Source organism: Rhincodon typus, chromosome 1 (genome assembly GCF_021869965.1).
Source record: "Rhincodon typus isolate 14 chromosome 1, sRhiTyp1.1, whole genome shotgun sequence".
Taxonomy (NCBI): domain Eukaryota; kingdom Metazoa; phylum Chordata; class Chondrichthyes; order Orectolobiformes; family Rhincodontidae; genus Rhincodon; species Rhincodon typus.
The window spans coordinates 149,504,439-149,518,583 of record NC_063332.1 but is presented as its reverse complement, the minus strand read 5'-3'; the positions used below and the strand labels follow the sequence as shown (position 1 = coordinate 149,518,583).

General features: G+C 41.1%; 1 protein-coding gene across 1 annotated transcript in view; it reads right to left on the bottom strand.

The window, feature by feature from the left end:
- The window catches only part of LOC109927799 (probable protein S-acyltransferase 23), an 87,903-nt gene extending 74,049 nt beyond the window's left edge, over positions 1-13,854 (bottom strand). Inside the window, exons 1-2 of the mRNA XM_048603671.1 lie at positions 13,709-13,854; positions 12,890-13,296 (exon numbers count right to left, since the gene is read on the bottom strand). Of these exons, the coding sequence (XP_048459628.1) occupies positions 12,890-13,296; positions 13,709-13,854 (553 nt within the window). The remainder of the gene's footprint in view (positions 1-12,889; positions 13,297-13,708) is intronic.
- Positions 13,855-14,145: the final 291 nt, after the last annotated feature.

The following is a 14,145-nucleotide window of genomic DNA, read 5'->3' as shown; positions in this document are numbered from 1 at the left end:
TGTAAAAAAAAATTAAGTATGAAAAGTGGTTCAGCAGGATTGGTTTGCCCATGAGTTTAGATCTGTGGTGGCAGATTGTCCAAATTTGAGTGATGCATCTAATTAGCAAATTAGCTCCCACATAGTTTCTATTTGGCTTTTTGACTGCACCAAAACTAAAATGAGTAACTTAGTTCTCGAGGCACAGTAAAGCGTCAAACTCTGACACAATGAGCTTCATTAAGATAAAAACAGAAAATGTTGAACACACTGAGCAGATCAGGCAGCATCTGTGAACAGAAAATAAGAGTTAATGCTTCGGGTCAATGACCCTATATCAGAACTAGCTCAATATACTTGAAGCTTGTGTGTGTGTGTGTGTGTGTGTGTGTGTGTGTGTACTGATTGAATTATTGGAATGTTTCCGTCACTATTAATGCTTGTACTGTCTTTATTCCCTAGTTGGAAATTACCACATTCAAACTGACACTACACTTAACTTATGTTGTAATTTTTAACATATGCAAACAACACTATTTGTTTTACATCCAATTAAGTTGAACTTATGTTAGCCAATGGTATATGGACATCTGTGCAGGTTAGGGATATGCTGTAAGAACACAAATTGAGGGTAAATTACTGACATAGCTGGGAAATTGGTTGAGTGGCAGGTGACAGAATGTATGGATAATGGGCAGGTGCTTGAATTGGCAGGATGTGGCCAGTGGTGTCCCACAAGGATCTGTGCTAAGGCCTTAATTACTCAAATTATTTATTATGGCTTGGAAAATGGCATAGAAAGATGGACATCCAAATTTGCTGATGACACAAAGTTAGATGGCATTGTAGACAGCGTAGCTGATAGCATAAAATTACAAAGGGATATTGATAGAGAAAGTGAATGGCCAAAACTGTGACAGATGGAATTCAATGTAAGCAAGTCTGAGGTTATCTATTTTGGACCAAAAAAAGGCTAGATCAAAGTACTTTCTAGGTGGTACATAATAAATACAGTGGATGTCCAAAGAGACTTGGGGGTTCAAATGCACAAATGTTTAAAATGCAATGAACAGGTGCAGAAAGTAGTCAAGAAAGTTGATGGAATGCTGATGTTTATATTTACAGGACTGGAGCATAAGGATGTAGAAGTTATGCAAAACTCTGGTTAGACTCCATTTGGAATACTGTGAGCAGATCTGGGCACCACACTTCAAGAATGATGTGTTGGCCTTGAAGGGAGTACAATGTAGGTTGACAAGAACCAGACTTGAACTTCAGGGGTCACATTATGAGGAGAGATTATAAACATTAAGCCTGTTTGCCCTGGAATTCAGAAGGTTAAGGGACGATCTGATCAAAGCTTTCAAGATGTTAACAGGAAAAAACCAGGGTAGATAAAGATAAACAATTTCCTAGTTGGAGATTCTGGAACTAGGAAACATAGTCTGAGACTTAGGGCCAGACTGTTCAGGAGAGATGTTAGGAATTACTTGTACACACAAAGCGTGGTAGAGATTTCAAACTCTCTTCCAAAAACAGTGGTTGATGTTGTTAATTTTAGATCTGAGATAGATTAATTTTTTTAAGTAAGGCTACTATAGGATGTGGCCCAAAGGCAGATATATGGAGTTAGGACACATATCAGCAATGACATCATTAATTAGTATAACAAGTTCGATGGGCTGAATGGCATATGCCTGTTCCTATGTTCCTATAACTCATAAGAGTGAAAATTTGCCCCAAGAGTTCAGCTAGTAGCTAAATTGTATTGACTGCTGAGTGCAAAATAAATCAAGGCACGTGATATTAAAGGGTTCCAGTTTGCAATAAAAGGATAAGTTTCCTAGTGAGGAGAACATAGTTTAATAACTGAACAATGATTGAGCATAAACACTTTAGAGGAAATTTTTGGTGGCGTATTTCAGAATCTATAATAAGCCATAATATATAATAATAACGTCCAAGGTGGGACCTTGAGCTAGCATGCAGGTTAGCCTTTGTTTAACACAAGGCACCACTTTAGTAAGGATTTGGAGCCTGCACTAGGAATAGCCATCTGTAAACTTGCTAAGGGGATGATTACCATTTGACATACATTAACGCCCCAATTAAGGAAGCTGTACAGAATTTTAGTGGCTAGTGGCTTCACATATTACTCTCTCCTAATAGCAACCAGCAGCTGAATTTCAAGCACCACTTAAAAGGCTTAGTGGTTAGCACTGCTACCTCATAGTGCCAGGGACCCTGGTTTGATTCCAGCCTTGGGTGACTGTGGAGTTTGCATGTTCTCCCCAAGTCTGCATGGTTTTGCTCTGGTGTTCTCCCACAGTCCAAAGACGTACAGGCTAGGTGCACTGGCCATGCTAAATTGACAACCAGGAATCTGCAGGCTAGGTGGGTTATGTGGGATAGTAAATATGGAGTAATGGGGATAGGCTGGGGGGTCTGGGTGGGATGCTGTTTGGAGGGTTGGTGCGGGCTCGATGGGCCAAATGGCCTCTTCCTACACTGTAGGAATTCTATGATTAGGGATGAAAAACATTAGCAGACTTCTTGGGGCACTTTCTCAAATGTCACTGACATTCTAACAACAGTTATTCAACAAATTCTCTTGGAATTGGCTGAAAAAGATGCATGTTCTGTGGTCCTGTACTTTATTGAACACTTTATAGGAGTCACCAAGAGAATGCTGCAAACTCCAGGATAGATGGTAAGGAAGGCAAGATGCCAATCTCAGGTGCAGGACTTCTGTTTTGGAGCCCCACCAGCAGTACTACCAGTGCCTTATTCAAGAACCTGTGTGCCCTCTCCTTTAAATTCCTGAGTATCCTCCAGTATGTTGCCATGTGTCAGCCAGGACACTCTATACCTTCAGTGGAAGTAGCTGCTGGAAGATCACATATACTACTCTGTGAAAATTGTGTATAATCAACACTTTGGGACTAAATTTGCAGGTGTCTAGTTTAGTACCTGTCAGCAAGTTCACATTCCGTTAATCAGGATTTAGAAGCAAAATTACTTGTCAAAACCATCCTTCAAGTAGACACGAAATATCACATCATTCACTTAACACATAATTTCACCTTTTGGTCAAAATAACCCCCCTTCTGCTCAGGAAGGCCCTATGGCTGATATGAAGACCTCTGATGCACAAATGAATTTTTATATGTGCGGCCACTGCGAACAAGTGGTCCCTCTCATAAAAAGACTAGAGGTTTTCATTCTACAGGAAATGTGAGAAAGATATTAGACCTTGCAACCATTTGTCCCTTGTCAAATATATGTATACTATAGACTTGCTGTTGAATCAAAATCTGTGCCTGGTGGAGTACCCATAACTTTGATCGGAAGAGAGGTCCCTGATATTGAAGGTCACTGTACAGCAGATTAAATATTTCTTTGGTACCAGAGATTACAAAGTTAGATTCCTCTGACATGTTCAGATACACATGAGGAATATGTAAATGTAGATAGCAAAATTGTAAAATTTGTGATTGATATGTGATCACATATCAATCAGTTTTTGTTGAACAAGCCACAAATAAATATCTACCCTAGCTTCTTTGTAAGTTGAACAATCAAAGATATCCATATCAAGAGTAACACAGCAAAGTGTCACTAGGGAAGTGTAACTATGTTGAGGATATCCAAGATATGATTTGCAGCAGAGTAGGCCATTCAGCCCCTCAAGCCTGCTCCAACATTAAATAAGATTTGATTGTAATCTCAACTCCACATTCCCTCCTATCCCTGACAATCTTTCATCCCCCTGTTTAACAAGAATTACATCTGCCTTAAAAATATTTAAGGTCTTCACTTCCATCACCTTTTCAGGAAGAGTTCCAAAGACTCATTTTCCTCTGAGAGAAGGACTTTTACTGAATCTCAGTTTTAAATGGGTAACCCCTGATATTTAAACAGTGACCCCTAGTTCTAGATTCTTCCATAAGAGGAAACGTCCTCTCTACACGTACCCTGTCCAGGCCCTTCATGGTCTTCACTCAAGTCATATCCAATGAATGCAAGCCTGACCTGCACTACACTATTTTATAAGATAATCCCATTACAGACACTAGTCTACTAAACCTTCTTTGAACTGCCTCCAATGCATTTATGTCCTTCGTTAAAAAAAAATCAAAACTGCACAAGGTATTCCAGATATAGTTTCACCAATGCCCCATATAATTGAAGCATAACCTCCTCTTTTGTATTCAGCCCGCCTTGTGATAAATGATAACATTCTATTAGCTTTCCTAAATACTCCCAGTTACTTAAAAAAAATACACTAAGCTACAATGATTCATGCATTCAGATCCCTTTGCATCTCAGAGCTTTGTAACGTCTCATCGTTTTGACAATATGCTTATTCTTACAGTTCATGCTAAAATGCATAATTCCCATCTTCCCACATTATACTTAATTTGTTATACGTTTTCATGGCTTCGTTATATCCCAAGAGGCTTTGATTATGTACTGCATATGTTGGAGTTGCTGATGGCTGAAGAGAATTGTTAGTTGGGGCTACAGTTTCCACAGTCAGAATCGTGGCAAAGAGATAAGGTAATTAAGTGCCTCATAGAAATCTTAGTGAGAAAGAGAAACCTTGTTATTTAGTAAATGTAGAAGGGGAAGTCAGATCCCTCAATAATCAAAGGTTAATTAAAAAACTATCATTACATATCATACACATAGGTATACCGAAATTATAAGTGCAACTTAAAAAACTAACATTAAGGAATATAGCCAAATTCCTTTAGACAAATAGCTGTAGATAGTAGACAGAAGCCCCCATACCATCAGCAGGCTTCATTGAAGGACAAATAGTGTAAACACCAAGGACCAGAGGCACTGACAGAGGTGTGACAAATGGTATAAACACAAAGGACCAAATGGCATATAACGAAGGGTATAAACAGATAACCTTGTGAAAGGACACCAGAAAACAGATTGCCTTGTAAGAGAGAAACCGCAAAACATTACCTAGTCTTTATGACCTTGGGAAAATAAACAGTCACAGCTTTACAAGGTAACAAACAGCACCCATTCAGTATGATGCAGCTGGCAAATGTCAGGGGAGGGGTACAATGGTCAGAGGGGAGGTGGTAAGCCCTGATGCCAATGTTGCGTGTAATCATTGTAATGCAGAATGTATAAATTTCCTGTACTTTATTGGGAAAGGTAGATTGTCCCAGAGATATCTCCCAAGCTGTGTGGTTAGGAGCTCTGAATAAAGATTGATTTGTGCCACTGAACACAGGACTGAGACTCCTCTTCAAAATCCCTCTCCATCAGCACATAAAGCTATTTAATAAGATAAAAGACCATGGTTTTGCGCGTAGTATATTAGCATGGACAGACAGTTGGTTAACTAATAGAAGACAGACAGCAGAACCTCATAGAGGTCCGAGCAATGTCGGCTATGGCGAGACATGTGATGGAATTGGGTGACAAGTGCAGTGAGGCCCATCTCAACATTGAGATTATCTTGCTTCATCTTTTATGCTTTTCACAAGTGGTCTGGTATAATTGTCACTGGGCAGTGGCAAGATGTCAGTTGATGGTCATTATTAATTGTTAAATGCCTTGTTATAAGTCCAACTCACCTCATTAACATTCAGCCCACATCTAAGCAAAAATTGCCAAACAAGATAGACAGTATGAAAATTCAACAAGGAAACCAGAGTGAGGACTTGACTGATTCAGTTCGCTGCTTGCTTCCAATGATCTCTACAGCAGAAATGAGGCACCAGCATTTCAGGGCAAACTTCATGGGGATCTGCCACATGCACCCTATGTCCATGGACAGTGACATTCAATATCAGAGGCAGGTAACATGGAGGTACTAAATGAATACTTTGCATCTGTCTTTATAAAAGAGGAGGAATCTGCCCAGCTATGATCATCGAGGAAGAAACTCTCACTAGAAGGGATCAAGATTAATAAGGAAGAAATTTTGGATAGATTGTTGGCACTCATAGGGCGGCACAGTGGCACAGTGGTTAGCACTGCTGCCTCACCGCGTCAGGGACCCGGGTTCGATTCCACCCTTGGGCGACTGTCTGTGCGCAGTTTGCACATTCTCCCCGTGTCTGCATGAGTTTCCTCTGGGTGCTCCGGTTTCCTTCCACAGTCCAAAGATGTGCAGGTTAGGTGGATTGGCCATGCTAAATTGCCCTAAGTTCAGGGATGCGTAGATCAGATGGGTTATAGAGGAACGGGTCTGGGCGGGATGCTCCAAGGGTCAGTGTGGGCTTGTTGGGCCGAAGGACCTGCTTCCACACTGTAGAGATTTCATGATTAAAGTTAAGAAGGCACCGGAACCAGAAATGTATACACGGATTTTGAAGGAAGTGTGGGGGGCAATGACCATAACATTTCAGTCTTCCCTGGACTCAGGGGAGGTGCCAGGAGTCTGGAAAACTGCAAACATAATGGCCTTGTTCAAAAAAAGCTTGTAAAAATAATCCCAGCAATTACATACCAGTTAGGTTAACTTCAATAAGGGGGAAACTTCTGGAAACATTTATTTGGGATAAAATCAATAGTCACATGGAAAAAAGGTGGATTGACTAGGATGAGTCAGCATGGAGTTATAAAGGGGAAATCGTGTTTAACTAACTTGCTGGAGTTTTTTGAAGGGATACCTAAAGGGCTGATGAGAGCAATACTTTTGATGTGTTATACGTGGATTTCCAGAAGGCATTTAATACAGTGCCTCACAACCCACGTGTGAGTAAAGTTGTACATCACGGTATAAAAGGGACATTCGCAACGTGGATACAAAATTGACTGAGTGTAGAAACCAGAGAGTAATGGTCAATGGATATGTTTTGGGCTGGAGTAAGATTTGTCACGGTGTTGGGGTATGGGGAAACTTGCTTTTCCTGATATATATTAATGATCTGCATGTTGGTATGCAGGGGACAATTTCCAGGTTGCAGATGGCATTGAACTTTGAAAAATTGTAAACTGTGGGGAAGAAAGTGTCGAACTCCAAAAGGACATTGCAATGTTGGTGGGGTGGCTAGCTAGGTGGCAGCTAATGTAGCGAAGTATGAGGTGATGCACTTTGAGTGGAAGCACACTGAAAGACATTACAAAATAGGGGGTAAAATTCTAAAGAGAGTGCAGGAGCAAAGACAGCGAGGAGTATGTGTGTGCATATCATTGAAGGTCTGAGGACAGGTGGAGGGAGCAGGAAAAAAAGCATACAGCTTTCTTAGTTTTGTTAGTAGGGCCATAGCGTACAAAGCAAGGAGGGGATGTTGAACTTGTACAAGGCACTTGTTAGACCTTAGCTGGAGTATTGTGCACAGTTGTGGGCACAACAGTATAGGAAAAATGCAAATCCATAGTAGAGGGTGCAGAAATGATTTACTAGAATGGTTCCAGCATGAAGATAAATTGAAGAAGTTGAGACTGTTCTCCCTGGAGTGAAGAAGGCCGAGAGGAGATCTGATTCGGGTTTTCAAAATCACGTGCGAGCTGGATAGAGTAAATAAAGAAAGGCTGTTTCTGCTTGTAAAAGAAACAGGAGGATATAGATTTAAAGTGATGTGCAAATTAAGCAAGGGTGAAATGAGAAAAAAGTTTTTTTACACAGTTAAGTTGTTAGAGTATGAAATGTGATGGAGGCAGATTCAATTGAGGCATTCAAGATGGCATCAAAAATTATTTGGACAGAAACAGTGTGGACGGATATGTGCAAAAGGCAGGAGATTGGCGGTAGATAATCGAACCAGTGCAGGCACAATGTGCTGACTGGCCTCATTCTGCATTGTAACGATTCTGTGTGTCAGCCTCGAAGAACCCTCATGAACATCTCTGATCCACTTACAGGACGCCCCTGAATTTCAATGCTGCATTTCATGCTGCACTGGCAACTCTCACTGTAATGCTGCAGCAAAGACACTGTGCACTCAGGGACATGCACCCAGCTCAAGGACTGCACCAGTTTGCATTTCTGGGCTCTTCACTTGCTGTTATAATGCTCACTCAGTTTGACCCTACCTGCACCCCCGTCTTGCATTGCCTCTCTGCACTTTGCCCTCTCAGTCAGGGATATAAGGGTCACATTACTGCTATCTTCCTGTGTTGTTTAGCAGAGACACAGAGCCAATAAGCTTGGCATAGCTGTCAGCAGGCCTTTACACAGGGGTTCCTAGCACAGTAAGTCAAAGCCAGCATCCAATATCAGATCAGGCACTGCTCGGTGGGATAATAGTCAGAATCCTCTCCTCACTGGGGCTGAGGAGTCAAAGGTCGGGCAGCACACCACTGTTTGAAGTTTTTCAGCCCTATTATGGTCTGTTTTCCTTATGGAATGAGATTGGGAGGCAGGTACTACAGAAGACAGAAGTGGGTGGCACAGCATTTACTGTTGATGCCTTTGGTGAGGTGTCCCAAGCAAGTGAGTGGGCAGCACAGAGGGCAAGCAGGGTTAGTGTTATTGGGGGTTGGGGTGGGAATGGCTAGATGGAAGATGTTCAGGTTATAGTGGGAGTGGTGAAGTGTGAGCCTTGGGGGAGATGGGTACAGTGGCAGAGATAGTGTAACATATTAGATAGAAGGTGGTGGTACTTATGCTGGCAGAGTGGAGAAGAACGTTGACCTTCGTCCGACAGAGCAGGGGAATTCCTTCATGTGGCTGATATTGCTTTAACCTGGGTGGCAACCTCAGACCAGGCTGATACGGTCTGGTGTGGTAGACCAGACTCGGAAATCCAGGAGCCTGCCTACGAAGCAGGATGCCCAATGTCCTGTCTGCCATGTCAGTGGAAAATACTAGGAGCTGTACAGGGCAGCTGCGGACTGCCTGCTTGTCCGAGTGCACAATGGGATTGTCAGATGGCATGGGTACAAGGGATGCTGCTGAATTCCAGGGTATCCAGTGAGTTGCAAGTTGTGAGAGTGGCATGTGGTAAGTTGGGGCAGATATCGGATATGAATGATAACACAAGGGAAGGGCAGGTAATTAACGATTTGAGCTTGTGAGATACAGCAACAAAGGCCTCTGAAAATCTTGATGCAACTTGAACTTAGCCAACAAAATGTAAGATTCAGCCAAAGATTTGGAGGAAAGAGGGTTTTTCATGATGACAACCTGTAATGAGAGGAGTGCCACATGGATTAGAGCTAGGTCCACAATTATTTACAATATATATTAGTGACTTGGCTGAGGGTAGTGAACGTATTATCGCAAAATTTGCAATGACACAAAAATTGGTGGGAAGGCAAGTAGTGAGGATGACACAAGACTCAATACAGGGATAGATACAAAAACTTGACAGATGGAATATAAAGTGCGAAAATGTGAGGTTATGTGAGGTCAGAAAGTATAGAGGAGCTGAGTATTTTTTAAATGAAGAAAAATTGCAGAAATGTGCAGCACACAATGGATCCTCATGCATGAATCACAAAACGTTTGCATCCAATTTCACTGGGTAATAGGGAAGCCACGTAGAATGTTGGCCTTTATTTCAATGGGAATGGAGTATAAAACTAGAGAGGTCTTTGTAAATCTATACAAAGCATCAGTAAGACCACAGCTGGAATATCATGAACAATTTTGGGCCCCTTATCTAAGAGAAAGATATACTGGCACTGGAGGCAGTCCCATAAAGGTCACTAGGTAGGGAGAGATTTTCTAATGAGGGGGAGGTTGGGTAGGTTGGGTTTGTACCCATTGGAAATTAGAAAAATAAGAGGTGACCTTTTTGAAACATAAGATTTTTGCGGGGGCCTTGACAGGGTGGATGATGAGAAGTTGCTTCCCCTTGTAGGAGAGTCTAGGACCAGAGGACAGAATCTCTGAGTAAAGAATGGCTCATTTAAGACAGAGGAAAGGAGGAATTCATTCTCTCAGAGTGTAGTGAATCTGTGGAATTCTTTACTACAGAGCTCTGTTGAGGCTGGGTCTTTGAGCATATTCAAGATTCAAATAGACAGATTTTTAATCAGTAAGGGAGTCAAAAATTATAGGGGTTTGAAGATAGGAGTTGAGTATTATCAGAGCAGCCATAATCTTACTGAATGGTGGAATGGACTCAATGGGCTGAATGGCCATCTTCTGCTTCTACATCTTTATTTCCTAGCTATCTTTGTGTCATCAACAAACGTGCAGCTATACCTTCCATCCCTTCATTAAAGTCATTTCTGTAAATTGTAAACAGTTGGGATCCCAGCATCAATCTCTGTGATGCACCACTCATTGAACCTTGACAAATTGAAAAAGACTCATTTATGCTTACTCTCTGCTTCCTATTGGTCAGCTCATTTTCCATTCACACCAACATGCTACCTCCTACACATGAGCTTTTGCTTTCCACAATAATCTTTGGTGTGGTACCTTAGCAAATGTCATCTGGATTTCTAAGTACAATACATCCACTGGTTCTGCTTTACCCACAGCACATGTCACCTCCTCAAAGACTGGTCAAACATGAGTTCCCTTTCACAAAACCATATTGACTCTGCCTGATTGCCTGCAATTTATCGAAGTGCATTGCTATAACTTTTTCAATAATAGCTTCTGACATTGTGTTCTTAATAAACATTATTTCAGTTTATTGAAGAAACTTGTTTAAAGTCTCTTTTTTTCTCAGTAACAGTAATAAACAAATTGATTATTTTGGTGATAAAGTAAGACATTTACACTTTTAGTATGGTCTGCGGAGTCATGGGACTGAATTTTCAGTGCACTCCTCATATTAGAGTTGCAGTACTTGCAGGTCAGCTACTTCATCTGTTTGAGTAAAGTTTCCCCTATTATGCATGAATTAACAATGTGTCTGAACATTAATGTTCGATGGGAATTGAAAAAAATCTTTATATCTCCCAGCCTTGTATTTCTTCACATGAGACTGCTACATTATTCATAATTCATACTAAACTATGGTTGATCGTGTGCTGTCTGTCTCCACATAACAAAGTAGTCAGTTGTATTAAAATTGGAACAGCAGTATGAACCAGTTTCATTTTGCACCTAAGTAACAGCTGCAAGTAACTGTAGTCCAAGAATGGATAAACTAATTTAAAGTAGCATGTTCACAGATAGCAAACGGATGAAATATTTTCAACAAGCTAAAAATAGTTTCTATTTTTAGTCCCAAAACAGTATTGAGGTTTTCAGCTGAAATTAGTTAAGTAATGTGAATGCGTCCTATTCTGTGCTTTGAAAGACAAATAATGAGAATTGACTAATACAAATACACTCAATGCATGCTTTATATAAACATTGTGGATAACCATAGCATTAGCTTCAAGAATTGCTACATAATTCAACATCTGTAAATCATATATTGTTTACAAACAAGAACACATCGGCACCTTTGTTTTTAGAAAACCTGTATGTGGCTCAGTCACTAAAAGTAATTCATTTCCCAAGCTTGTTACAGCAATGTCCATGTGCAAGTGAAAAGAAACTTTGGATAAAAGTTACACAGTTATATCAGCCAAGACACAACACTTCTTAATAAATGATTTACAACCAAATAGGGAGGTTTTTGATACCTGGTTTGCAAGAGATGTATTAAAAATCTTGAAAACCAGCAACATTTTCTGTTGGAAAGAATCTAATACTTGCAGATATTTTATCTTTGTTTTGTTTTTGTTCCAGCCCTTCATTGCAGGTTCTTTGTCTGTGGAACACAAGTTAATATATTTTGCACGTTTGCAGTGCACAGTTTAAAGCCAATGCCCTATTTACTTATATAAGCAAAAACTGTTGATACAAATAAATCTTAATCTTTTGATTGAAGATTTACCCAACAATAGTATGTGACTAAATGTATATTTTTCTAAATACACAAAGTTTAAGCAGATCAAATCAATGTGTAGAAGCTTCAGAGCAAATAACTTATTTTAATTCTGTTGTCTGAATGCCCAGATCATTTTTAATCCACAGGCCACACTGTATAAACTCCATCACCTCATTGCAATTTTCATCCAAAGACACACACCCTTCTTTTCCTTCAAACAATGTGAGCAATTTTCGAGCATACCTCTGAAGTTAGGACTAATTTTAATTTTGGCATGGCAGACGTTACAGCATGACTAAAATGAATAATACGTTTTCTCTCGTCTGAGCAGAATCAGTAGGATGATTAGATTCAAACCTAATAAAGTGAAAGTTTGAACTAATTTTCTACTTTGGCGCTCCTTTTTGTAAATATTCTTTCCTGCCCTAAGCTCATCTTTCCTCATCCAGTCAGCTGGTGGTATAAGCATAGTCAATCTACTTCCTCATTATCTGATACCCTTTCTACCAACCACAGCAAGGCCAATTCTGAATGTCAGCAGAAGTTACAAACTGAAGCCTGTATGCTGGTTAATGAAATGAAGTTACAAACTGAAGCCTGTATGCTGGTTAATGAAATCAAGTCACCAAGCTGTTATTTGCCACCAATCCAGCTTTATGTTCTTAAGTGATATAGATTTAAGATAGATTGTGTCAGTTGTTTACAAGATAACCTGTGAGAAGAACCTCCATCCTGAAAACATATACAATGACGTATCATAGACTGAAAATAATCTGGGTTTTATTTTTAAATTCAGATTAAAATGGGAGTAATACATCTAAATGGCTGCAAGAAGATTATACTGTAAAATAACATGGAGAGACATTGACTGGTCACAGCTGACTGGTCACGGTGAGACAAACATGAATAGATTACTTCTTATTGATTATGAATGACCAGAAAATCAAATCCAGGGTCACTGTTGAGATTATTGACACTGCTGTCTAATTGGCGGTGCACTGCTGTGACTTCCTGGGAATTATTAAATTGGTCATTACGTATTAGCACTCAATCTGATCTACAACAGTTTACTTCCAGCGTACAATGCGAGTTCTATTCATAAAGGAAACCTTCAAAATTTACATAGCAGAAACAAAATTGTTACATCTCACCTTTAAATGCAGCCCAGTGCAATGCATTGTCACCTCCGCTGTCACATGCCTGCAGACTGGCTCCTTTCCCCACCAGGTAGCAACAGAGGGCAATGTGTCCATATTGTGAAGCTATTATTAAAGGAGTGCACCCTCTCTGATCCCTCTCATCCACTGAAACGCCAGCTTGCAGCAAGATCTCCGCGACAGTGACATGTCCTTTGACCGCTGCCCAGTGAATCGGTCGCTGCTTCAGTTCAGAGCGGCTGGGCAGATTCACAGGGAGCCTCAAATCGACCATGTACCTGAGTAGCGAGATGGAAGCGGTGAGGGCTGCCCAGTGCACAAGAGTGTGTCCGTTCTCATCGTACGGACACTGATGAGCTAGTTCTCCCATCTCTGCCAGCGTCTGCAGTTCTGACGGATTCCTACAGGGAAATAGGAACAGGAAGCAATGTTGTAGAACAGTTACTTCTGTAGTTAATTCTAACATTAGTTATTGAAATCACCAACGACATTTACGGAAGGTAGCGGGGAAGTAAGTTTTAATTCCGGTCGGATTTCCTAGAACTTCATTTTCATTAAGCGCTTCCACTTGATTTATAAAGAAAATTTCTTAATCAACTTGTGGTTACGCGCATAAGCAATCGAACGCCTTTATGCTCAATATATGAACCACACACACACACAAGTGCTTAAAGGACTATCTGTGGTTTTGGTGAGAGAGTGAAGGAATAAAGAGAGAAATAACACACACACAGGGGATAACGGATTGGGAAACGGTGAGGGATAAACAAGGGAGAAGAAAGTTAAGAAATCAGTGCAGCGCACACCACTCACCCCATTATCAGAGCAGGGACGGCGTGCTGCCAATGCCCCTGTCCCAAGATTTGAGCCTCACCAGCTGGTTGGGCTTCGCCGCCTCTACCGGGTGGTATTCGCTGCCTGGATCCGGAACTGAACTGGGGGTAAGGGGCCGCCACCATCTCCACAGCAGAACTTGTCCTCGGTGTGTGTACCCACTGAGTAACTCAAGCCAGCTCCACCTCCTCCTCGCTCAGTGCCATGTGGCTCCCACTCCATGTGGGCGATGTACTGACCCCACCCAGTCTGTACAGACACTCCAGCAGCCGGAGCGTCCTGCTACTTCTGGTACAGACAACTTGCGTTCTGGTCACAGGGCGGACCACAGCTACAGTCGTGTCTTTCAATCCTTGACAAGGACAGGTCTGTGTGGCAACGTGCTTCAATTAATATGGACAAACGCTCGGTTAAGA